Raw genomic sequence first — 25,673 nt, 5'->3', positions numbered from 1 at the left:
GTACAGTACCTTCGCAGCCGACCTGGACTGAGCTTCTATTTCGGTCGCGAGTCGTAAGTATGGGCAAACCAAAAATTCTTGTAGTAGTATATGAAATGAGATGGATCTTGGCGTATCGGCTGGTCAGTGTCGGTCGTTCAGCTAGATGCGTGATCAATGTACCATGCAGGGTAGAGAGGAAGAGGAACGGGTCCCCTTATCTTGTGGTGACGTTGTTCCTCTAGCTGTGTGTGACTGACTGACACCGGAGGAAGGAGCGAGTTGCGCCTTCCCGGCTTAGGTGTTTTCAAAACGCCGGCGTCCCACCATCCCACGATACTTCACCTCGTCCTCTCACACTCGTCTTCACCATTCTCGAGGCCGTTCGCTATCGTCAAGCCTCTGCTCAGCGGGATGCGATACAGGTACAGCAAGCCGCAGCCCGCACAACCAATCAACACGCCCTTTCGCTCTTTCCGACCTCACCCTCCCTTTCACCCTCTCCGCCAAGCGAGATGAGGTATCATCATGATCAACAGCCGCCTGTACAGTACCAGCTGCCTCTTTCCACCACATCCCTTTTTAGTCTTTACATTGCTTGTTTGGATAGTCCTTGCTGTTATCCGCCTTCGCAATCGAAAGAGTATATCAAAGTCAGACAACATGGCGCGTACTATTGACCTCGCACCCGAGGAGCAGTCTCCGACCGTCTGGTCCCTCCGGCGCATGACCCGCTGCGATCTCGTTTCGCTTGTGCATACAGCTGACTTTGGCACTGTTGGCGACTGCGAACTTCTGCTTGACCGGGGAAATGCAGAGTTCGGCTTGCTCTACCCGATCCTCATCGACGATTCTATCTCGGTTGCGGCCCAGGACGACAATGGCAAGCCAGTGTACTTCAAGGCCTCGGAAGCACTCGCAGTGTGCAGCCGTTCTAATCGACAGGGTGAGTAAACCACCAGATACAAAGAAAATGCGTCATTCATGTAACAGGAAAGTCTTCCTGCTTAGCCGAGACATGTAACACCCTGTCATAACTCACTCTGATATTGTATCCGTATCTTAAGTAGCGCTACGACAAAAATTACCATCCAGTTGGTCAACTACCAAATTGAGATGGAGTTCGAGGACGTTGTCGAGGCCCAGAGCTTCCTTGCCGCGCTCAAGGCTCCCGCGACGGCTGCCTTGACGTTCTATGAGGCGCCTGTGTAAGTGCAGCTATGCTTCTCGGTAGTTTGTGAGTAATCAATTGACACGAATAGTCTCAACGTCTTCATGAAGGACAGTTTTCGCATCACGCAGTTGGCTGCATATTGCGCGCAAGCCGATCCTAGCTGGTGCATAGCGGTCGATCCCATGGCCGAGATGAGCAGGTAGGTTCGATGTGCGACACGTAGTTCCATGGGTTTCAAAGTTGTGATAAAGGCGTTTGGTGCCTGCCTCAGCGTGTTGAGAAACTGAGAGATGTGAGTAAACAACTCTGGCGGGTACTCGTGCAGTTGAAGCTATACCAGCTTCGCTCTATATGTCTGTACGGCTGCTCTCAAAGTATAAAATACGCCTCGCTTCTTACCCTGCCTCTACTTAAGTCTAAAATCATTCGTCACGCAGCTGATGGGACTAAAGATAGTGTCTTCACCGTGTTGGAAATACTGGGACATACATCCTGTGTCTCTGTTTAGAGCGTCTGGTCCGACCCCACCGAGGGGTTGGATCTCTGTGAGCTGTGTTTCGCTTCGAATTCCTCTTCACAAATTCTTTAGTAACTCTCTTCGTTTACCTTTGTATAATCACCGTGCAAGAACTCAGCGTGAGCATTCACAACGTCGGCTTCTAGCACTCTAATCCTGTTGTCAACGACGATGTTATCGCAGATAGGAGCAAATAGCAATCCGCGTATGGTACTAAAACCGTAACTGGTGAGGCGGTGCGCATAACAGAGATAATAAGAAATTATAGTCTTGTTCTCCTTGACATACACGGCGCATCCGCTCTACAAAGGACTGAAAGACCCGAGATAGCCTCAACAGGTCTCAAAGCGCACGAAGAGTTTCTATATGCCTTCTCCGGACTAAAAGTTACGAGACAAAGACGTATGTGTCCCTGCGGTCAAGAAGTCGATTAAATGACGGCAAAAGCGCACGTACGTGTGTGCAACCTTTGGACACGGCGTGAGGCCGCAATCCTCACTGTGCATGTAAACCTCTTGCCCTCCCTTAGTGAATTTGCACATTACTCCGTTGCTTGGGACCAGAAGCCATGTTGCGTCAAGCAATTAGTTCCAAAATTCGATGCAGCTGAACTGTGTCTTCCCGATTCTGGAATTACCTTATGAAGACCTGCATATTTGCAAGGACCGCAATAAAATCGACCAAGATGGCCAAATAGTTGTGCGCGCATGCATTCCAATATCGCGAAGCCAGGCCATGCTTGTCACTAAGTTCATATAACATATCTCCCATCCACAAAACCTTCTCACACGTTGCTCTGACGCTTTAAAAAACGGCCAACTACAGCATTGATGACTCGGAACCATTACATTTGGCTCAAATGTCTTTCTACACTCAACAACCACGGTTCAGACGCACGTCTGGCTCTGTTGTGGCGCCTCTTGCCCAAAAGAAGTCAAAACATGGAACATGTGCGAGGATGAGTCCAGCTTTGTTTGTCGTTGATTGTATATGGGCACCGAGTCATCGTATATGGGCTCAGATTCAGCAAAGGGGACTGGAAGGTACTGCTGGTTCCCAAGAAGAATCAGACTCGGCGGTAAGACCTGAGTCTTCCCAACAAGCATGGGTTGTAGAGACCGGCCCCACACAGGGTTTTTCTTTCTCTTCCTGGTCAATGCGCTCCTGCTGTTCTCTGTCCCACTTCTCCTTGTCCTTCTTTTCTTGACGCAACCTGTTCTTCCTCGCCGAAATAGTCTCATTCTTTGGAGGCGGCGGAGGAACGTATTCAACCCAGACGCTCTTCGGAGGCTCAGCTGTAGGTCGGTTTTCCTCGGGACCCACGAAATTCATGGAGTTTTCATGGTGAGTCTCAGCTTCTAACGTAGGAACAGATGATTCGTAGCATGTCTGAGGCTCCGGAGCAGGGGCTGAAGCCTCCCATCGAGTCACGGGCTCTTCAATAGCAGCTGACTCCTCAACGATATCGAGAGCTAGTCGTTGGTCGTTGATAACACCACCCTGGGACAGCGCTGCTGCTGCTGCTTCTATCGCTTCAAGTCGCGCTTTCTCCTTCTTTTTCATCTGTTCCACTTTCCTTTCCAGCTTCTTCCTCTGCAACTTGCTTAAGCCAGCAAACAGGTCTTTTCCGCCAACCTCCTCCTCTGATACTGGCTGCGAACGTGGAACCTCATCTAGTGCATGGGTAATGTCCTCTTTTCCCGCCAGCACTTGGGTCAACTTCTCGCTCAGAAGCTTGACCACCGAACGCATCACATGATCATTCAGCTTACTGTGTTTACACAGAATTGCACAGAAGGCATCGTCTGCGAAGACGGTGTGGTCCTTCTCGAAAGCCTTCTGGGTCTTGTCTTTCAGGTATGCTTGGATCCAGCCACTGGGCTCAGTCTTCTTCGGCATTTCACTCCTGGTGATATCGAGAATTGTCTTTAAATCCATGGAAGCGCTATGGTCTTCGATCTCTTTCTTGGCCAATTGCTCCAGTCCATTCAGCGCGAGGGTCACCGACGCCATATATACCAGAAGCGCTTGTTTTAAAGCCAGCTCTGGTTGTTGTGCGATATCACTCACCACTGACTCAAGCGTCTGATATTTGCCGGTGTAGAGGTAATGCACAAGTACATGTCCCGTATCCGCACTCATAGTAGGCAAGCTGATCTCCCCACCAGCAGGAACCGTCGACCAATTTGTGCATTTGAGAAGATGCCTTGGAACGTAGTAGGTCACTGGCACTGGCCCGACATTGATTGTGATGGGGTTGCTGGTGTAAGGACTGCGTAATCGACAATTAGCAGGGTTCAAGCCCTGTTGAACACCTCGATTAAGCTTACGAAAGAGGAGTTTGTTTCGCTTTAGGCTGCGGAACTGCTTTAACTTCGGGTTCTGCTGTCGAAGCTTCAGGATTAGCTGTAGGTGCAGCCTCCCCGATAGCTCCGTCCCCTTCTGCGACGAAACCCAGCTTCTAAGGAGCTCTCGTTAGCGTTGACATCCTTGAAGATGATTCGGACACTATCGCTTCTGCTGGATGACGAACCTTCTTGTTCTTTAGTGCCATCGTTAGAAAGTCAGATGCGGGTTTGCAGGGCAATGTTCGATATGACAACAGATCGAGAACGGCGAAACAACTCTCGAGGACTGCATTCACCTTATATCCGATACATTATGGGCCACAATCGTCTACTACCCCGCCAACATTTGGCCAATCAACATCCACCACGACACTTGTACTACAATCGAGGCGTTATCTCCCACATGCTCCCAACTCTGCTGTTTTCTGAGAGGTTTCAGAACAGCTCCCTGGAAGATTGTGAGTCAATCTATTACAGCTAATGCCAGTAACGAGGTGAAGTATAACATCAACCTCTATTACACACTGCTTTATGAGGCGGAGCAGCGGCACATAAGTAGTACAGAAATGTGTGGCGATGTCGAGCCCATTGGAAGTGACTTTTAATACATGGGCCTATACCCTGCATTAAGACGCGCAGAGTGAACGCAGAAGGCTGAGTGGTGCGAGGTCGTCGAACGGCCCGTCCCAACCCAAGCAAAACAGAAGCTCAGCACACCAATTCCAGCGCAGGGGCCAACCATTCTTCATGTCAAGCCCGGGTAAACTTTAATATCCCAAGGAAACAAACATTCGACGTGCACTGCATTAACTCAAAACACACGCCGTCGCAAATCATAATTACCATAGAAGCGGTCTCATACGAAACTATCATCAACGCCAGACATAGCAACGGTAGAGGAATAGAAGATGCTCAAGAGTGCCATTGGAAGAAGTGTATCACAACCATTCATCGAACTACAGACTGCTGCGCCACCCACGCAAGAACTATTTGTCGTCAAGCGCAACCGGGGCCTGAGTGCGCAGCGATATCGGAATGGCATCGCTTACTTTCGTGGATGCAGCATTCCACTTAACCCTGCAAATCGTTAGCTTTATCAAAAATAAGTTCTGGTCAACGCACAAGTAAACACCAGTCTCATTTGTTGGTGTAGCAAGGAACTTCATTTCGATGTCCGCGTCGTCATTCTTGTGAAACGCCCACCCTCCGTAGAGACCGAAACCAACGGAAGACGCGCCACTTGGAAGCGTCTCATTGTCCTGGGTAAAGCCTATAGGGTTCGTAGCTCCCTCTGTAAGGTCAACATACATCGTGGGGTCGGTTGACCATGCAGATGCCGTGGTGTTGGCCTTAGCCACAAATTTGTCGCCACCATCGGCCATAACCACTGTGACCGTAAGCCACAATCTTATACACTGTCTGATTTGTTCTTACGGGAGATGTTCACCGACTCCTTGACATAGGATGGAGTGCCACCGACGTATGCTTGGCCTGAATGTCTATGAGACAGTCGTCTGCCCACAAAGTGTTTCAGTACTGACCGTCGCCGTAGAACAGCTGCAGGCCTGACGAGGCGAGTTTTCCATAGGCAAAGAGCTTGAACTCGGTTTCTTCGGATACTGCACTGGTCACGCATGCGGCGAGAACAGCAATTGACGAAAGCTTGCCGAACATTTTTCTTTTAAAAGAGTGTTGGGGAAAGAGCGAATATCGACCAGGAATGATGGGAGATGGCAGCAACTATGGTTTGAGACGGGCTTTCCATTTGATATACACCAAGAGCTCCTGCCATCGCAATCCACCAGCGGCACGGACTTCAACTGCCGCTCACACTCGCATCCATGATGACGAGTCCTCATGCAGGCCCTTCGCACAACACCGCCCAAAAGGTACTTGCGACAAAGCATACTCGTAGTTATCTCTTCTTTCATAAGACTAACGACTCGGTATCGTACATCCGCAAGCGACCGATACTGTTCCTTGGCAAACAATGAAACTAAACATGCATAGTTGTGAGCGTCAGCGGCGAATGATACCTTTGGAAAGTGGCGCCACAAACAGCGAGTAAATTCAAGCCTCGGTCGACGCTGTTCCTGCAGTAGTGGCCGTGATGCGCTGACGACGCTCATGGCAAGAATGCTTGTTGTCCGTCACATGGCGCTTCCCTAGGATTCCCTGCTCGGTACGGTACCAGCTAAGCCGAGCGAAGAACCTCGAAGCTTAGTATGTACGCCAATGGCGGACTTGAGTCGACTTACTCCATGTTCTCACAAACTCTATGCGTAGGGTTTGGGTGCGATCAGTTTCGGAAATTTCATGACTCGCAAAAGCGTCGTCATTGCGGGATCATGCCTGTCTGGACGCGTGCACGTTTCCTGGACGCCTGTCGATCTCGGAGTGGAGGCCGACGTACTACTGACCCCCACCTTTTTCTCCCAAAGCGTGCAACCCCAAAACTTGCGTTTGTTTGATCCACTGATAGTACGGAAAATGCCGAGCATTGTGGATATGTTTGGTGTGATGGCTCCACGATACCGACCATACCATCCACGAGAACTTTTGCACCATAAATTATCTCGCGAGGTGCGACTGCTCCTGCGGGTGAATATCACCTCCAACAAGGATGCACGACTGATAAGGACCCATGATGGACGCGTAGTCTTGCGGACTCGCCGTAAGCCGCACCTGCACAACCTTGTATAGAACCCTTGGTAGCGGAGAGTGGATATTGCAATACGAGATCTGAGCCGCCCGGGTTCCCGCCCGAGATGGACGGGTGCTACCGTTACGCTGGCGCAGGCTTGTTTGGTGCGCTCGCGAATTTCGCTTCATGTTTACAAACGCGGTCAACGCAAAGACCATGCGGTGGATTTGCTATCCGCTCTCTGGAGGAGGCCAAATTTACTCAGGTTTAACTGATCAGCACTGGAGTACGCGGTCGATATTCACGGAGCTACAAATCGAACCACTATTCTATACTTGATTTCCCAGGCACCCCTTCAACATGGCGTGCAATCCGGCGCTTGCGATTCATTCACGCTCCCTGCATTTCTGCGCACGGAGTGGGCCATTCACAAACCCAGTATGCGGTGCTCCAATAGACACGCAACGCACATCCAACAGATTTAGATCATACTAGCGTGCTCCTATATCGATGCTACAATGTCTCATAATCCCGTGGTGTGAGTAAGCCGGACCTAAAGCCTACATACAGTCGGACGAACTTGGCATATTCCAGCACGTGTGTCTAGCGGCTTATTGTTTCATGCATGGGAATCGGAGTATTTCTCGAAACGGATCTTTCAACTTACTCCTGCAGGCGGACTTCGTCTCTTGGCCATGCTATCGTGGCCCTTCGTACATCGGCTCTACGACAATGGCACCGCTAACACTCTGTCGGTATTGCTGACGACTCCTCGCAGTGTCACATCCGAACTGCATCTCGACTGGGGTAGTTGAGGAGCTGTCACATCTCGATTCGTGTTCACGAAGATACGCCCTTCGTGAATATATATATGCTTCGAGATGTACTCATCCTGTCATCAACTTACCCTAAGGCTCCCACTCATTGAGCTTTGCGCGTGGTTCCACTCAGTCATTCCTAGCTCCTAGATTTGTCATTCATTATGACTCTGCTTCGAACACTCGTTATATTGGTTGCGGCGGCTTCTGCCATGCCTGCTCCTCAAACAAGTCCTTTACTTTCTTCCCGAGCAGTCTGCGAGGGCAACACTGCTTCTGACCGAAGTGTATGGTGTGATTATAGCATCGAAACAAACTGGTATGACGAGGCTCCGGACACAGGTGTCACTGTCGAGGTACGTAGCCCCCGCACACTGCCTATTTCTAGAAACTGAATTGACAATATTAGTACTGGCTTGAGGTACGAAACATCACGGCAGCTCCTGATGGTGTTGAGCGGATGGTCTTGTCCGTCAATGGAACTGTGCCTGGTCCATTGATCGAAGCGAACTGGGGGGATACTGTCAAGATACATGTGACAAATGCCTTGACTGCCAACGGCACTGGAATACATTGGCACGGTATCCGTCAGAATTACACAAATCAGGAAGATGGTGTCCCATCCATCACGCAGTGCCCTATCGCCGTAAGTCTTCTTTTATAATTTGCTAATCATATCACTGATCTGTTCAAGCCTGGGGAATCTTACACATACACATGGAAAGCCACCCAGTACGGCACATCGTGGTACCACTCCCACTACAGCCTGCAAGCCTGGAACGGAGTCTTCGGACCAATGGTCATTCATGGCCCTGCAACAGCGAATTACGACGAAGAGCTCGAGCCCATTGTGCTCAGCGATTGGACGCACCAGACTTGCGACGAGCTCTACAGCTATGCGCAGACTGTTGGTCCGCCTGAGTTGCAAAACGGTCTCATCAACGGCCTAAACACCTTCGAAGACGGTGGCTCGCGCTATGAAACAAGCTTTGAGTCTGGCAAGAGCTACCGCATCCGCATCGTCAACACCGCGATCGACACTCATTACAAGTTCGCTATCGATGGCCACTCCTTCCAGGTCATCGCCATGGACTTCGTCCCCATCATTCCGTACACGACTACATATCTTGACATTGGCATGGGTAAGACCTCATTCTTGGCCAGAATGTTCCAACTGCTCACACAAATCAGGCCAGCGTTACGACATCATCGTCAGTGCAGACCAGGAAACTGCCGACTACTGGATGCGCGCGGTCCCACAATCCTCCTGCTCCTCCAACGCCAACAGCGCTGACATCCGCGCCATCGTCCGCTACTCGAGCTCCTCAACCGCCGACCCGACCTCCACTGCAGATTCGAATCTCTCCAACGCCGATTGTAACGACGAACTCCTCTCCAACCTTGTGCCATACCTTACCCAAACTGTCGTCGACCCTCGTCAGGACGAAGACCTCGGCGTCAGCATCAGCGCGTCAGGCAACTTGTTCAAGTGGCAGATCGGGCTCAAGAGCATGCTCGTGGAGTGGGCGAATCCATCGCTGCTGCAGATCAGCGAGGGCAACGCGACATTCGAGAGTCAGGAGAATGTGTATAAGCTGGACAACGCCAACGAGTGGGTGTACTTTGTGATCGAGACGGCATTGGGGGTGCCACACCCGATTCATCTTCACGGGCACGACTTCTTCATTCTCGCGGCGGAAGAGGATGCTACATATGACGATTCAGTGGCTCTGAATCTGAACAATCCTCCACGACGAGATGTCGCAAACTTGCCGGCGGCGGGATACCTTGTCATTGCCTTTTTGACAGATAACCCTGGAGCTTGGTTGGTACGTTGCTTCTTCTCACTTCCTCTGATTTTTCAGCAACACGGCTAACAGTCCCACAGATGCATTGCCACATCGGTTGGCACACTTCCGAAGGTCTCGCCCTTCAGTTCGTAGAGCGCGAATCTGAAATCCCAGACCTCCTCACGTCCACCTCCGTCCTGCAAAACACATGCGCAGCCTGGAGCGACTGGGCCAATACCATCGGTATTGAGGAGGAGGACTCAGGCGTTTGAATGCCGAATCACGTATGACTCCCACGGTCAGGCGTCCGGAGTCGAGCTGGTTGGCTGTTGCCCACCGCCAAGAGCGCAGGATGGGCATTACGCGTGGACGTTGCGGTCTTGTAACTCTATAGGGACAACCTTGCAGGGTTCGATACGGTCGCGAATACGATGTCAGAGATGGGATGCTGGCGATTGCGTCTTGCAACAAGGGTTAGGGCGTGGTTCTTGCAGGGGTGGATGGGGGCGTTTCATGCGGCTCTGGATGACGCGTACGCTAGTGTCTTGCCGAGAGAAGGCACGAGGTTCTTTATGTCTATAATGTGTATACTATAGTCGGGAGCTACCTAGTTACAACTACAGAAATTTTCTTTTGTGCAAAGCTTGACTAGACCTGTCCTTGAAATGCAGTGCGACGAAGCTCCACGTATATGTGATGCAGTCCTGGGGTTGCTTAGAAAGTTGTGCCTAGCACGCCTGCAGTACCGTATAGTGTCGTTCTCCAGAAGTTTTATGTGCACGATAATTTGTTCAGCTTTCGAAGGGCCACATGAATTCTTGCGACAATCTATGAGCCACCATGTTAGAAAATAACTTGAACCTCGCTCTAGTCTCAAGAAACTCGACAGGAGGTGTGTACTGGCCAAAGCATAGCATGGTTCACGCGACTTTCCATGGCACGAGGATTCCTGTTGAAACCGCGATGACTGCGACTCATGTCATCCTGCCCGTGCGTGGTAATCCCAAGAGCAGCTGTCGTCGTCACCATCCTCACAATTCCATCACTAAAACAGAACCACCAACCCAGGCTTTACTATCACCTCGCGCCAAGAGTACGAGAACCACCGCAGTGCCTCCGATTCTTGTAGCGTGGCCCCATTGAGGACTTCAATTGAACTTACTTTCCGCCGCGGCGGAATCTATCAGACCACTTTCAATAAATCGATAACAATTGGCTCGCTCTCCTACTTGTGCCGCCGAACCACCAATCCAAGTCTTACTATTGAACTCACGCTTATAGTAACAAAAGCACCGCAGTGCCCCCGTTGACTCAACTTCCCACCACCGCGGTACTCATCACACCCCATTCCATACATCGCCAATGAGCTACAATTATTGGAACAACTTTCCATTCTCATGTCTTTATACCGCAACGCAACCCTGCTCCACCGCGATGCAAAATTCCTGAAGCGCAATGCACAAGACAAGGCTACCCGAGACAGAACAAGACTCCGCTACCTTCCGCCAAACCATGACTCGAAACCAAAGAAAAGCCTCAAATGAGACATGACACATCAGACATGAAGTACGTAAACAAACAATGAACGCTAAAAGATCACCTTTCCAAAATGCCTCCACGATGCAACACCCACGCGTAAAGAATCCGCCCATCCAAGCATATCTCCTAGCCGTAGCCATCCCCGTAGCCAACTCAATGACTGATATACTGAAATACCGCACTAACCTCCTTCTCTGCGACCTCCTGCCTAAGCAACAGATCCTGAATCTTCCCCAACGGCCCCGTCTCCCCATCATTGACCATGTGATTCCACGTACTCGTGTCGCCATACAGCATCGCCGGTGCTTTGAGCACCTGTCGCCCATCCTCCTTCCTGCACCGCTTGCACTTGAACGTGTCATGCGTGTCGCTGGTAGTGTCCGCGCGGTACTGGAACAGCTCGCGCAAGCTATCGAGAGAGAAATGGCGCTCTACGTCCTCGGATGCGTCGACGACGCATGAGGACAGCGACTGCTTATGCGACTGCCGTTGGAAGATTTTTTCTTCGATGGTGCCAGTCGCGATAAAGCGGTAGACGAAGCAGTCTTTCTTTTGGCCGTCGCGCCACACGCGAGCGAGGGCTTGCTGGTCGGCGGCGGGGTTCCAGTCGGGGTCGAAGAGGACCAGTCGGTTGGCGCCGATGAGGTTAAGACCGCAGCCGCCGGCTTTTGAGGACAGGAGGAACACGAATTCGGGGCCTTCGGGGTCGTTGAATTTGTCGACGAGCTTTTGGCGCTTGGAGACGTTCATGGTGCCGTCGAGGCGGAGGCAACCGTAGTTGCGGGAGCGACACAGTGCGGCGAAGACGTCGAGGGTTTGCGTGTAGTTAGAGATGAGTACGATCTTGTCGTTGGTGTTTGCGCGGATGGATGCGAGCATGCGGTCCAGAACCAGCATCTTTCCAGAGTACCATACTTTGACTTCGCGGTCGCGGCCTCGGGCGTCTTTGGGGACGAAGTCTTCTGGCAGGAAGTCCTCGCATCCTGGAAGATCGGTTGGTAGGTCGAGTAGGTCGGGATGATTACACAGCTTCTTGAGCATGCCGATCGCCTTGAGCGGCTGCGAACCTTTGCCGCGCAGCAGAGAGCGAATCTCAGGGGAGGCGATGAAGTGATTGTACAGGTCCTTCTGGAACGGCGCTAGGTTGCAGAAGACGACGTGCTCGTACTTGACAGGTAGGTATTTGGAAAGGATATCGTTTGTTCGTCGGATGATAAATTTGTTCACGAGATTGAGCAGCTCGGCGAGACGCTCGTCGCCCTTCTTGCGGTCCAGATCTGTGGCATCGGCGTCACGGCCTCGCAAAATAGGGTTTTCGAACTGCTTGCGGAAATCGTTCCTGGTGCCAAGATAGTTCGGATTTGCGAAGTTGAGTAGCGCAAAGTATTCCGATAGATCATTCTGAATGGGCGTGCCAGAAAGGATGACTCGTCTCTGTACGTTGAGTCCAGTGAGAGCTGTGAAAGTCTGACTCTCGCCGTTCTTCAATCGATGGCCTTCGTCGCAGAGCAAGAGACCAATTGGTGTTTGCGCAAGCTCTTCAGCGTTGATTCGTAGGGTCTCGTAGGAAACAATCAGGACGGGTCGCACAACGGATCGCCCTGATGCGATACTCCATTGTTTAATCTGCTGGATCAACTCTTCTTTAGATGCTTTGCCGTCGATGGCAAACGGCGTAATTGCGTCCGGGCCTAGCCATTTTACGAGCTCATTTGCCCAATTTCGAACCAGACTGGAAGGACATGCTATCACGCACTTCTGAATCGTAGACTTTCCAGCATCTGGTGCCTGTTTCAGCAACGTCCACATGAGCGTGATGCACTGCAGCGTCTTTCCAAGACCCATTTCGTCGGCCATGATGCACCCGTTCGCTTTCGGGTCGATCATGCCCGTTACAGCGCGATACAAAAACTTTACTCCCTCAACCTGATGTGGTCGGAGGACCTTTGCAAGTCGTGGGTCTATGACGACGGGCACTCGTGGCCTGTCGTCATCAACCTTCTTCTTCAGGCCCAGAATCTCTGCCAAACTCTTATGCACCAATGGTTCGTCCATGGACTTCTTCTCCTCCTGACTTAACTTAGGCTCTGCCACTTCTTTTGCTATCGGTTTGTCGTCGACTGTGGGATCGTACAGCACGATGGCGAACTCTCCGCTAGGGTCGTGCAACGGGCGCGCTACGAACACTCTGCCTTGCCGCATGCCTAGCAATGGTGCTGGACGGAACGCATTGTAACCTCGAACATCCTTGTTCTTCAATGGGACGATGAACTTCGTCTTAAAAGCCGTGTCTTTGTCCTTTGGCTTGAACACCGGAAACCTGTTAACATCCCGAGTGGCAAGGGCCAGCCGATCATCGTTCGAGTAGGGTTTATCGCCTTCTTCGTTCTCACCGTCGGCACCCGCGTAATTGACCTTCCGCCTTTTCCGCGCAGGTTTCTCTGTCGTGCGTGTCGAGGTAGCAGAGCCGGGGCATCTGAAGGGCTTGTGCAGGCGGTCGGCGGACGCGGGTGTGCCGAGTAATCTTGGTTTCGCGGCTGGTGCGCCTTGTTCGCCAGCGGCGAGGGACTTAGGACGGAGCCTGTAGATATTAGTACGCGTTGCAGGTTCAGGGTGGGCTGCGCTCACATTTGTTCGGACGGAAGTGTGAAGGTGCGGAGTGAAGGTGGCGTAGACATCGACGCGTCGGAGGTTCGTTGTTTCCCGCCGCGACGCGCGATCACGTGGAAGCTAAACTGAACCAGGCTTCCGCAACAAGTGTATGATGCTGATGAGCATTTGCGGATTTCAACTCAAAACCATGCATCTTCGCAAGGTTGATCGAACAGATAAACCCCTCAATGCTGGACAGAGATGCGCGCTTAACACATGGTTCATTGAACAGAACGCAATGTTCATTGCCACCACATGCTCCACCGCGAGCGACCAAATATAGCCACGATGCTTTTCGCAATGAAACATGCCCTTTGAGGCTTCCGCTTCCCAATGAATGGAGCTGCTGCAGGAGCTTTGGGCCCCACGCTTTCCCCAGTCACAATCACCCCCCGCACGCATTCACTGTGGCACGAATCGACCATGTTGACATCTTTCACCTGGACGCTTGCGCCTTTGCCCTGTGATCAAAAGCGTGTTTTGAGTGGACCCGCGGCTGTCTTCGAGGGGCTCGCAAACGCTCGTAATCAACTTATCCGGGGAGCTGAGATGTACTCCGCTGGCTCCCTGCGTTTCACACGATCGAATATGTGGACACTACGCAATCATAATGTTTACCGTGACACTCACCCGCACGCACCTCCATCTCCTCCACCAGCGAAACACCTCGGCAACATGCATCCAGCTGCGGCAGTAGTCGCCATGTAAGTGCTCCTCAATAGGAAGATTCTTGATATCTAACAACGCTCAGCACCAAGCGAAACTCGACCAAATCCCCGCTGTTTCGTCTGCCCGGAGAGATCCGGAACATACTCTATGAGTATGTCACTGGTCACTACAGCATATACCACACATCCGACGGCCACTTGATCGTCGGCCCCATCGACCCGTGGGACTGGCGCCACACATTCGTCGAGTTCCCGAGCGTCGCCAACCTGCTTGCTCTCACCCTCGTCTGCCGCCAGACCTACATCGAGTCCCGCCTGCACATCTTCACTAACAACACTTTCGACACGAAGAACTTTTTCTACTTCCAGAGGCGAGTGGAGAATCTGAGCACGGAGCAGAAAAATGCCATCTCCACAATTACCCTCAGATTCGACTGCATGGGCAAGATCGGCTTCAATATTTACCACTTGACCGACACGCTCGACCCCACCGAGCATTTCCTGGTCAAGCCTTACCTCGAGATGCTGCCTGCGTTCGCCGGGTTGAAGCGGGTGGTTATGGACAGTACGAACATGACACAACGCGACGATGAGTACAATAAGTACCCAAAGGCCATGGAGGGATACGCTGTCTTTGGTATATGGCGTCTCTTCCAAAAGGATGGCATGTTGGTCGAGTTCATCGAAGGTCCTGTATTCCGGCTGCGTGCTTGCTGCGGCAAGTGCGAGTCCTGTACTCAAAGGGAGGGAACATCGATGGAGCATTCAAGTGAGAGGACCGAAGTTTGAGTACGGTGTATTATCCAAGTGTAGCCAAATTGTAGCCCGATTCTCTTCAGATCTCTGCCCTAGGACTGTAGTTGGTGTTCGGCGATGGCGGAGATATAGGGTCTGGAAGCTTTTGAGTGGCGACACGGCATCTTGCAAGCACGAAGTTGGAGATAGACTGAATCCTGGCTTTGTCCAACTCGCCTGTTCATAGGCTTTCGAGTCAGCGAAAACTTCTTTGCATACATTTGGCAGCATTTCAAGGGAGATATCATGACAGGTAGCGCTGCATCAAGCGATGGAATCTACCGTTTTCGTACATAGAAGTGGATGCATTGTAGAGGGACATGCGGAGATACGCAAAGGCTAATTTGGTGTTTCGGTCAACGACGAATATACATTTGGAAATGTCGCTTCTTGAAAGGTAGCACCTATACAATAAGCTCGATACACTATCCGGCATTGTCATGAACCTTACAGCTTTTCGAATCCCAAGAACAACATTTTCCAGGTTCCATTCCACCCTCATCTTCCACGATCGCTCAAACGCATAGCCGCTGCCTGTTTCTTACCTTGGTACGTGTCCAGGCTCCGAGCTCTCTTCGTCTATATCGGCAGGCTCTCCTCTCTCTTCGCTCCATCGCTACACTCCAAGCTCAAGAATTTGGCGTTGTTGTCGGAATAACAGTATCGCCGCACACCGACGCTAGCGCCGAATCAGGACAGCTCCGCGTTCGCCGCATACCTCTCGACGCCTCCACTTTCAGTTGAGCACACTTCGCGCACACGATCAGAACACTGTTGTGTGGGTGCAAGCGCTGTGGACAACTGCCCCTAGCGCCTCCTCGAGCCCACCTGACGCCTCTTACGACCCTCCACCGACCGAACACACTCCACGACGAGACTTTGCGCAACCTCTGCCCCAATACCTGCGCCAAACTGCCCGCCACAATGCCTCCCAAGCGCAATGCTACCGACGACCTCTCCGACTTGCGGCAGCGGAGTCGGTTTGACTACCTACAAAAACGCGAGGCTTTGAAAATTGCCGAACTACAGAAGGATGTCGAAGAGGATGAGAGGGAACGGGAGAAATACGGCAGCAAGTTATCGAAGCGAGAGCTCGATGAAATGGACAAGAGAAAGTTGACCCTTCGCCTGACGTTGGAGCGCAACCAGATCGACGACACGAATTCCGGCTTCTTCATGCTCGACTCGACCATGACGACGGACAAGTCGGAGGTCCTGTCCAAGCGGAATACCTCGTCTAAAGAGCACTACAAAAGCGAAGTTCAACTTTGGGAAGAAGAGCAGACAGCCAAAGCTAAAGCGGCCCAAGGGAACCAACGTGCCCGCGAGGTAGAGGACGAGTACGAGTTCGTATTTGATCCCAGCACGAGCATCAATTTCGTTGGCGACGGTGTTGAATACGATCCTTCGAAGCAGCAACTGCAAGCGCAGCTAGACGCTGCGGAACAAAGAGCGAAGTCCATCGCAGACGTCCGGACGTCACTCCCAATCCATAAATTCAAATCAACCATCCTCGACGGGATGGTTGAAAATCAATGCATGGTTATAACCGCAGAGACAGGAAGCGGGAAAAGCTCGCAGATTCCACAATACATGCTCGAGTACCTCGATCGCCTCGGACTTAAAGACCAACAGGTGATATGCACTCAACCACGTAGGGTAGCCGCGATCTCCTTGGCAACCCGTGTTGCTGAAGAGCAAGGGTGTCGCCTCGGCGATAGGGTAGGATACACCGTGCGATTTGAAGACAAGACCACAGAGAAGACTCGTCTTAAATACCTTACTGATGGAACGCTGTTACGCATGTTTTTGAGCCAGCCGGACCTTCCAGATGTTTCTTGCATTATATTAGACGAAGCACACGAAAGGACTCTGGCGACAGACATTCTCCTCGGTCTTTTGGTCGACGTCCTTCGGTTCAGGAAAGACCTACGTCTTATTATATCAAGTGCTACACTGGACGCCCAGAAATTCTCAAACTTTCTTCAGAGCTGCCCAATTCTGTACGGTAAGTTTTCAAGAGTACGTTTCACTCTAGGCAACCGGCTAATTGTATCTAGTTCCCGGTAGAACATATCCAGTTACAATATACAACACGTCACAGCCTGAGGCTAATTATTTGTAAGTTACCCCTAGTGCGAAGTCAATGTGTCACCCCACTTTTATGACATGACTAACTTAAGAGCTAGGCAAGCGAGCATAACGACGGTGTTTCAAATACATGCAAGTGCTGGTGACGGCGACATCCTCGTATTCCTGACTGGGCAAGACGAGATCGAAGTCGCGCTTCAGAGTATCGAGGAGACTAAGCTCAAACTCGGTAATCGAGTGAAGGAGTTGATCGTCCTTCCCCTTTACGCCGCCCTACCCCAGGACGCACAAGGGCGAATTTTCGCACCCGCGCCGAAGGGGGCACGAAAATGTATACTCGCCACCAACATCGCCGAGACGTCGCTCACCATCGACGGTGTGGTCTATGTCATTGATTCTGGCTACTCTAAAGAGAACAGCTATAACAACACCACTAAACTAGAGCAACTCGCTGTTGTTCCAATCTCGCGAGCTTCCGCAAACCAGAGGGCTGGACGTGCTGGACGTACGGGGCCTGGAAGCTGTTTCAGGCTGTACACACAGTTTTCATTTCAGAACGAGTTGGCCGAGACCTCCGAACCTGAGATCCTGAGAGTTAATTTGACCAGCACTGTTCTCCTCCTGAAGAGCATCGGTATCAACGATTTAATTTCCTTCCAATGGATGAGCCCTCCAGCACCGGAATCGATCGCGGCGAGTCTGGAAACGCTTTATTGCCTTGGTGCTCTCGACTCAAAAGGTGTAGTGACCCGAGTCGGGAGAACCCTCAGCCAATTTCCAGTAGCTCCAGAGCAGGCGAAGACTTTGATTTCTGCAGGAAAATTCGGTTGTCTTAGGCCGGTGCTTACCATTTTGAGTGTTTTAGGAGAGGCCAATGCCCTCTTTTTCGCGCCGAAGGATAAAAAACTACATGTTGACGCCGCGAAGAAACGCTTTTACGGCAACAAAGGACAGGGACTCGGCGACTACGGCGCATATGAAAAAATCTACTCCGAATGGGTAGAAACAGAGTACGACACAATGTGGTGCAAAGAGCAATTTTTGCAATATCGCACGTTGAATCGAATTCGTTCGATCCGTGAGCAACTCGAAAAAATCTGCGAACAAGTTGGCCTTATCCCCGAAGACGAAGGTGAACTTGACCCTGTCGCTATCAAGAAGGCCTTCGTGTCAGGCTACTTCGCCAACTCGGCACGCATGGCGCGAGATGGACAGTCCTACCGGCCGGTCAAGGGCGCGAACTCTACAACCGTGTGGATACACCCAAGTAGCTGGGTCCATGAGCCGTCCGAACGTCCGAAATGGTTGATCTACTCGGAACTAGTCTTGACTTCCAAAGAATTCATGCGTTCGGTTCTACCAATCGAGCCCGAGATGCTGACGGAGATGGCGCCCTTCTACTTTAAAGAAGGGGACATCGAGAAGTTGGGGGTGGATAAGAAGATGGGGAAGGGAAAGGGTAAGGTTGGCGTGGATAAATAATGGACAAGGAGGATGCTATGTGCATGGAATGGAAGGGAGGAGTGACTCGATAGGATAAGAGGAGGGATGCATGGATGGCGTTATGATACCCCGGTGTGATAGAAAAGTTTGTTCGGACATCGACGTGAAGGTTCCACAATGTGAGACCGATTGGTGACATCATTTGATGTATTTTCTGTACAGAGGGCAGGCCAAAATAGGAGGCAGTGATAAGTGGCTAGTTAACAGGTTATGTGTATCGCAAAGATAATTTGGGTGCCCTATATATCAGGCCAGCTTCAAGTCCATATCGTTTGAAACCTCACCAAAACCCTCGAACTAACGATGTAAACCCATACGCTCCCGTTCAGCCCTACACGACCCCCTTTCATATTCACACTGCATTCCGCAACACTCTCTCACCATTATCCATTCTCACACGATAGCCTCCCACATTCCCATCCGCGCCTTGAAAACCGTACTCTGACCGAGCTTAATATTTCGCTTTACGTCCACACTACACTCAGAAAGACTGCATTCGCAAACCAGCACTCCTCCACCACATTCCAACCGCACGAGAAAGGGGGAGAAAGTTTACGCACTCTGGCTCCAACCATCTAACGTGATCATAAAGATAATGAAGCATATGCAAGACTACGGCATCATCATTCAGGAGCCTGAGCTATAAGATCCCTGCCGAGCTATGTAGTCGAAGAAATGCCACGAGGGGAAAAATCCACTATATCAATACAACTCATGCGCACCCTACCTTAAGGGTCACACGAGCAGGGCATCACCACACTGCCGCGATAGCGACATTGTACCGGCATAGGAGCTTATGCACCAGACAAGACTTCGCAGAAGATATTGGACGAGTGTGAATGAGTGTGCCATGCTCAGCACGACTGGAGTCTTGATGACTGTGCTGCATATGCGGCGTATCAATATCGGTAATCAAGTGAGCAGGACGTGCAATTGACACGGTCTGCAATTCAAGAACAGGCTCGGTGCACCTGAAAGATTTCAAGCGCGAAACTGAGGAAAAGTTCAATGTAGTGTATTTAATCTAACTATGAATTTTGGACAGTGTCTAGAAAGAGCGTTTTACCGCCTGAAGGCATGTACACAGTCGCTGAGAATTCTGAGAGCGAGGCCAGGCTGCACTGGTAAAGGAGATGTAACTATTTCATAAATACTAGTACATCAACGTAAGAAACAAGCGAGAAATATTGACAGCTGGAACTTTGGGTTTTGAGGAGGCAAAGTATACTTGATTGACTTCCTCAATGAAAAAGCATATGGTATGATGTATTGTATAAAGCCACCATAGATTCTAGGCGGTGTTTATAAGGGTATTGCTTGGGCCGGAACTTCTGTATACGGTCGCGGAAAACCCTCAGAGCGAGGCTAGACCATACGAGCCAAAGGACGATAGCCTAGGTATGGATGCAGATCGAGCATGCGTATGTCCAGGGGGCTAGACGAGCATTTCGTATGGATATCTGGAAAATGCTGGGAAAACTTACTAGGACTTGTACTTCAGACTCATGAACGATACGGGCTGGTACACACAATGTCAACGTATATATATTAGAGTGTGTAGAATGGCGTAGGTGAAAATGCGATGAGTATGCAAAGTTAAGAGTTATGGAGAGTGCACTCATTAAAGCAATGTGTAGTGAGTGAAAGACTTGGGTAAGGCCGGGTTGACTTGATCGGATTTACAGTCGGAGAACAGGATTGTGAAGCAGTATGAAGGACGTTGAAGCTCATTTTTGGGGCTATATACAAGCCAGGTGACGCTCTTGTCCCTCCCAAGGGACACATGGTGCGTTGTCCGAGTAAACACGATGTCCTTACTGCAAAAGCCTGAACAGCTTCCCACCAACCCGATCCCACTCGTCATCCCACCGATTCTTACTCTCCTCCAACGCACCCTTCTTCAACATCGGTAACACGCTATCTTTGCTGCCAAATAGTTCCACCAACTGCCCCGCCAACTGCTCACTCGATTTGAAGCCCTTGCCGTTGACATCCTCCTTCACAAGCTCCGGCCACGCCTCGAAGTCTCCCCACCCAACCACCGGCAGACCAGCGCCAAACATATCCACGACCTTCATCGGCAGATCCACGCCCGAAGACGACGTGTGCAGCGAGACGCCCAGATCCGCAGCACCGAGGAGGGTCGCGTAGTCCCCTGGCGTAAGCCACGCTGTCTGAATGACCACATTGAGTAACCTCTTCTCCTGATTCATTTTTTTCACGAGTGAGAGGTAATGTTCCTTCTGCGGCCCCTTCCCCGTGATGATAGCCAGGATCTTCGGGAGCGAAACCTGCGACGTCGCGCGTGCGGAGTAGGTCTCTAGCGCAGCGAGCAGCAGCGAGAAGTCCTCGTCTGCGGTCCAGGAAGTTGATGACACGATGAGCTTCCACGAGCCTTTGGCTAAGTCTTGTGCGTACTGCGCTGTCTCGGGGAGGCGGGAAAGAAACTTTGAGCGTTCGCTTACGTTGAGCGGACGGAAGAGGGCGGCGGGTCGGTCGTGCAAGGCGTGCGCTGTGACGCCGTAACTGTCCTTCAGGACTCGCGCCATTGCATGCGTCACCGTGATGTGCTGTGATGCCAGTCTCGAGAAAGCATTCTCGTACAGGGCGGAAATATTGACAAGGGGATGCGAAGCACCAAGTTTGAGCGCGAGGATAGAGTACCCAAAGTTGTGCCAGTCGATGACGAGCTCGGTGTTGCGGAGGAAACTGACGACGGTTGCGATGGCGAGAGTGGGAATGGAAGGTGGGTTTTGCACGAGGATGTAGCGTGCGGGTTCCGAGGCGTAGCCGAGGGTGCGGTAGAGGGTCCAGGACTGGTGGAGGGCTTTGAGCGGTGCGACAATGGGGAAGAGGAGTTTGGAGCTGGATCGGAGGAATGATGGGGATAGAGCAAGGGGGACGACGGTGATGAGGTCGTTGGCGGCTACGTCGGGGTGGACTTCAGATTCTAGCAAGGTAGTCAGTAGATGTTCAATCTATGGAAAAATGCTTCTAAATACCCTGATATCCAACCAAGTAGACCTTTCCTCCATGCTTGGCAATGCTGATGGCATGGTACTGCATGCGCGGTGACCGACCGATGTCGCCCAGAACCACGATGTGAGTCGTCCGCCCCGCCCTGAAATCCAGCGTCTGTTTTCCATCCTTCCTCTTCAGTTCAATCTTCTCGCCCCTCTCGTTCACGGCCCTTAACGGTTTGTCCTTGTAGGGGTCGTATTGCGAGGGCAACGTGACTAGGATGATGGTGAATAGCGTGGAAAGGCCAAGTATCGCGTAGAGGGCCACATCGAACAGCCAGCTGCCCTTCTCGCCGAGGAAGTCGTCGCGGAAGATGTCGAACGTGTTCCACATTTCGATGCAGCGCCCGAAAAGCGAGGCACCCCGGCGATGTATATTCGCTGCTGTAGCAAAAGGTCACGTTTCTCGAGTGCGAACCAGCCACAGGCCACGCTAGGGCGCCACAGTTGCGGAGCTAGCAGGCGCCTCGGCGGGCATCGCGCCTGCCAGTCTCGGTGAGACGAGACCCCTGAGCGGCCGCGGCCGCTATCGACGAAACATTATTCAGGACGGTACCGCTTTGCGATACCTCCACCTCCCCGCAATTCGCTCTGGCTCCCCGCGCTTTGTTGTTCCAGCACTGGCCGCATCGGATGCGACAATAGAACCAACCCACCAGGACTCCCAGAGGCGCGGCCCTTTTGCCTAGTCGGATGCGCGCAGGCGATACCGCGGCGGCCCCCCGAACGCGCTACCTATGGCGTCTACGTATGCCTTGCCCATAGACAATGCGTCGCCCGCCCGTGGCCATGGACACTCGCACTCGCACTCGCACTACGCTGCCGACCAATCTGCACCCAGGACCGCGCAGATGAACGGCGCATCGCCCTCAAAGGCACAAAGCCAGGCGGGGGGCGCCCACCGTCATGCCAGATCCGAAATGAACGGTCAATTGTACATGCAGGGACTGTCTCCCTACGGCCACCAGCACAACCAATCGCACGATCACGCCCACAGCCATTCGAGATCGACCGAGTCGACGTACACGCTGAAGCCGTTCACAAATGGGCGCCCCAAGGGCAGACCGCGGGGCGAGTCCGACTTAGGAAGGCCAGGAGGAGGGAAGAGTGCGGCCGCGAAGCAAGCCTTCTCCCCAATCCATGAGCACCCGGCCGCGTTCCCTCCACAGTCGTACTCACAGTCGTACGTAACCGACGCTCACAGAACGCCGAAATACGCTAATCGGTGACCAGGTCCTGGCTCGAACTTCCCGAAGCGCTCACAGCCCTCCTCGTGCCTCTACCTTACGTCTTCGCGTCGCTTGCATACTTTAGCGCTGTATCGCAGGCTCGAAAAACGCCCACGAGCCTGGCAGATGCAGTGGCCGACTCCAACAGTCTAGAGTACCCGGGTGGCGGACAATTGCTCCACGCATGTACGCTTTCGTCTGCGACACTGCTGCTCGTAGGCCTCATATCAAAGTTCCGCCTGTCCACAGACGAACCGCTAGACAGACGGAAGGATTCAAACGAACCTGGCTGTTTCCACCCGAGCTTGGTACTTCGCGCAAGTTTACACGCACTCGGCGTCATGCTGCCCTTCTATGCTACGATGCAGTTAGGAGGTGCCACAACTGCCATCTTTCTTCTGGTGGCCTTCACAGCAGGTTTAGGCAATCTTGACCAAAGGCCCGGGAAACAGTCAGCGTGGGACAACACCAGGCGAACCTTGCGCACCAGGACGAGAACGTACGTCGCTTTGTTGATCGCAATGGTTGTGCGCAGCGTCACCGCAGCAGAGAGAGCCGGGGTGATCCTAGGATTCATCGCGCTGGTGATCTCCATATTTGTCATTCCGCCGCCTCTCCCAACCACGGGCTGGTCCTTGATGACACCGCAAACCCAGAATGGCTGGGCTACGCAAACATCGACACGTGCGAGCTTGCCGAAACCGTCCTCTCCATTGATCAGCACGTCACTAGATACTGATCTTACTCTTGCGACTGGTCTTGTGTTGACTTGCTTCACTGTTATCTTCGCCCAATTCTCTTCAGCTGCACCATCTTTGTCGCATCACGCACTCCTGTTTTCTACCCTTTCCATTGCGTCAGGGACAGCATCTGTATACCTTTCCTCTCCCAACGCTTTGCACAGCGCTAAAAAGAGTGGATTGGCAATTGGCGGCCTGATCACGATCGTTTTCGCACAATTTGAGCACCAAGCCTGGCACGCCTATGTCGCTTTCCTTGTTGTTCTCGGGGCAACTGCTTTTGATACACGAGCACCAGTCCTTTCTCGGCCGTCGTCACGCGATCACTCGCATGCGACCCATCGTCATTCACACTCGCATGATCACGATCACGGTCACGATCACCACCTCCATGGCAACCATTCCCATATATCTGCCTTCATCATTGCACGTTGCACGCCAGGCTCCATCATCCATAGTGTGATGATTGAGAAGGACTCGCGCCGCATTGCTTATTTCGGGGTATTGAATCTGTCCTTCATGATGGTCCAGTTCTTTTATGGCTATGTGAGCGGATCACTGGGTCTGCTCACCGACAGCATCCACATGCTCTTCGACTGTGCTGGACTTGCGGTCGGTTTGGCAGCCGCGGTGATGAGCAAGTGGCGTCCGAACGCTGCCTTCCCATATGGCTATGGAAAAGTTGACACGCTGTCTGGGTTTGCCAACGGTGTGTTTCTTTTGCTGGTCAGTGTTGAGATTTGCTTCGATGCGTTTGAAAGGCTATGGGAAGGTCATGAGCTGCAAAGGCTCAACGAGCTGCTCATCGTCAGTGTGCTTGGTTTTTTGGTGAACATTGTGGGACTGACAGCGTTCGGGCACGCCCATCACGGTCACGGGCATGACCATGGCCAGTAAGTCATCAGTCAGCTATTTTCAACTTTGCATCGTACTAACGCGCAACAGCGACCATGGAGACCATGGACACGGTCATGGGCATTCCCATGACAACGAGAACATGCAGGGCATATTTCTGCACATCCTTGCCGATGCACTGGGCTCTGTCGCCGTGATCATCTCCACTCTCCTCACCAAGTACTACGGCTGGTCTGGCTGGGACCCGATTGCATCTTGCATCATCGCCATCCTCATCTTTTTCTCCGCCATTCCCCTTGTAAAGAGCGCCGGTATGCGCTTGATGCTCTCTTTGCCTGCAGACGTCGAGTACGGCATTCGCAATACCCTTCAAGAGCTTAGTTCGCTAAGAGGTGTCGTGGGCTATGCTGTGCCGAAGTTCTGGATGGAGGATGAAGGTGCTGCGCACGCTGAAGTGCATGCTCATGAGCATGAGAAGTGCGACCACGACCACGTGCATGGAAACGGACATGTTCACTCCCATGCGGAAAATGAGCACGACCACGACCACAGCCATTCACCACACCATCACGACCATAGCCACGACGACCACGACCACGACCATGACCATAGCCATGACCATGACCACGACCACGCTCACGCCTCACGCGGACAACGCATACTCGGCGCCATCCACATCATCGCCGCGCGGGGTGCAGACGTCGAAGACGTCCGCGAACGCACAGCGCAGTTTCTCAAGGGCAAAGGCATGGACGTGGTCTTGCACGTCGAACGGGAGGGCGAAGGGAACTGTTGGTGCGGTGGCGGGAACAAGTCGAATTGAGTTGAGCGTGATCAGTCTTTGTTTTTGTTTTCGAGGTAGCATAACAGGGCGTTCATACCATGGGGTTTTCTTATGAACATACCATTTCTTTGTCTTTTCGCAAATGTCGTCAGGCAAATGTAGCTGTATGGAACGGAGCGTTTCTTTTGAGGCTTTGGAAGCTGCAAGGCGCGTATACAACATCAACTATTAAAGCTGTACAGACCATGTTCAGAGCCTTGACACTAGGAGTCATCTTGATAACGCAAACGATGTCGGTTCATCAATCTCCGTCGAATTGGGACTGCACGCAAGATCCTCTTGCTCCCCGCCTGGTCCGATCCTGATAATCGTGTTCCCACTGCTGGTAACCACATAAGACTGAGGTCTAGGTCGACACAACGTTCTTGAAAATCTCTGCGAGATCGATCAGATGAGGGTTTCAAGCTGTAAGAGCAGATGTTGTGTATGAGTAAAGGTTCGTGCTGGTGTAGATAGATGCAGGTCGG

General features: G+C 52.0%; 8 protein-coding genes across 8 annotated transcripts; 4 read left to right on the top strand and 4 right to left on the bottom strand.

Moving 5' to 3' along the window:
* Positions 1-642: 642 nt before the first annotated feature.
* Positions 643-2,104, top strand: CC84DRAFT_1170386 (uncharacterized protein; the record flags this gene model as incomplete). The annotated part of the gene is made up of 5 exons (XM_018179855.1): positions 643-900; positions 1,075-1,187; positions 1,242-1,352; positions 1,662-1,698; positions 1,868-2,104. The coding sequence occupies 5 exons, from the start codon at positions 643-645 to the stop codon at positions 2,102-2,104; spliced, it is 756 nt and encodes a 251-aa protein (XP_018041852.1).
* Positions 2,105-2,693: 589 nt separating this feature from the next.
* Positions 2,694-4,224, bottom strand: CC84DRAFT_1253942 (uncharacterized protein; the record flags this gene model as incomplete). Its single annotated transcript, XM_018184420.1, has 3 exons — positions 2,694-3,942; positions 4,001-4,131; positions 4,204-4,224. 3 exons carry the CDS (start codon positions 4,222-4,224, stop codon positions 2,694-2,696), a joined length of 1,401 nt encoding a protein of 466 aa, XP_018041851.1.
* A 780-nt stretch (positions 4,225-5,004) lies between these two features.
* CC84DRAFT_1211139 (uncharacterized protein) lies at positions 5,005-5,692 on the bottom strand (the record flags this gene model as incomplete). The annotated part of the gene is made up of 4 exons (XM_018182353.1): positions 5,005-5,095; positions 5,141-5,405; positions 5,453-5,509; positions 5,560-5,692. The coding sequence occupies 4 exons, from the start codon at positions 5,690-5,692 to the stop codon at positions 5,005-5,007; spliced, it is 546 nt and encodes a 181-aa protein (XP_018041850.1).
* Positions 5,693-7,644: 1,952 nt separating this feature from the next.
* Positions 7,645-9,813, top strand: CC84DRAFT_1224631 (uncharacterized protein; the record flags this gene model as incomplete). Its single annotated transcript, XM_018183545.1, has 5 exons — positions 7,645-7,836; positions 7,890-8,126; positions 8,175-8,622; positions 8,672-9,309; positions 9,369-9,813. The coding sequence occupies 5 exons, from the start codon at positions 7,645-7,647 to the stop codon at positions 9,540-9,542; spliced, it is 1,689 nt and encodes a 562-aa protein (XP_018041849.1). The 3' UTR covers positions 9,543-9,813.
* Positions 9,814-10,664: 851 nt separating this feature from the next.
* On the bottom strand, positions 10,665-13,462 carry CC84DRAFT_1107026 (helicase swr1). Its single transcript, XM_018175162.1, has 2 exons — positions 13,438-13,462; positions 10,665-13,390 (listed from the first exon to the last, which is right to left on the bottom strand). Coding segments are annotated over exons 1-2 (2,430 nt in total). The 5' UTR covers positions 13,440-13,462; the 3' UTR covers positions 10,665-10,962.
* Positions 13,463-13,884: 422 nt separating this feature from the next.
* On the top strand, positions 13,885-14,918 carry CC84DRAFT_1253940 (uncharacterized protein; the record flags this gene model as incomplete). Its single annotated transcript, XM_018184419.1, has 2 exons — positions 13,885-14,165; positions 14,213-14,918. 2 exons carry the CDS (start codon positions 13,885-13,887, stop codon positions 14,916-14,918), a joined length of 987 nt encoding a protein of 328 aa, XP_018041847.1.
* Positions 14,919-20,232: 5,314 nt separating this feature from the next.
* On the bottom strand, positions 20,233-21,919 carry CC84DRAFT_1133302 (chitobiosyldiphosphodolichol beta-mannosyltransferase). Its single transcript, XM_018175970.1, has 2 exons — positions 21,521-21,919; positions 20,233-21,468 (listed from the first exon to the last, which is right to left on the bottom strand). Exons 1-2 carry the CDS (start codon positions 21,870-21,872, stop codon positions 20,333-20,335), a joined length of 1,488 nt encoding a protein of 495 aa, XP_018041846.1. The 5' UTR covers positions 21,873-21,919; the 3' UTR covers positions 20,233-20,332.
* Positions 21,920-22,086: 167 nt separating this feature from the next.
* CC84DRAFT_1107017 (cation efflux protein) lies at positions 22,087-25,390 on the top strand. The gene is made up of 3 exons (XM_018175161.1): positions 22,087-22,721; positions 22,772-24,400; positions 24,453-25,390. The coding sequence occupies exons 1-3, from the start codon at positions 22,276-22,278 to the stop codon at positions 25,183-25,185; spliced, it is 2,808 nt and encodes a 935-aa protein (XP_018041845.1). The 5' UTR covers positions 22,087-22,275; the 3' UTR covers positions 25,186-25,390.
* Positions 25,391-25,673: the final 283 nt, after the last annotated feature.

Source organism: Paraphaeosphaeria sporulosa (genome assembly GCF_001642045.1).
Source record: "Paraphaeosphaeria sporulosa strain AP3s5-JAC2a unplaced genomic scaffold CC84scaffold_1, whole genome shotgun sequence".
In the NCBI taxonomy this organism is placed as follows: Eukaryota; Fungi; Ascomycota; class Dothideomycetes; order Pleosporales; family Didymosphaeriaceae; genus Paraphaeosphaeria; species Paraphaeosphaeria sporulosa.
This window is presented reverse-complemented; position numbering and strand designations above follow the sequence as displayed.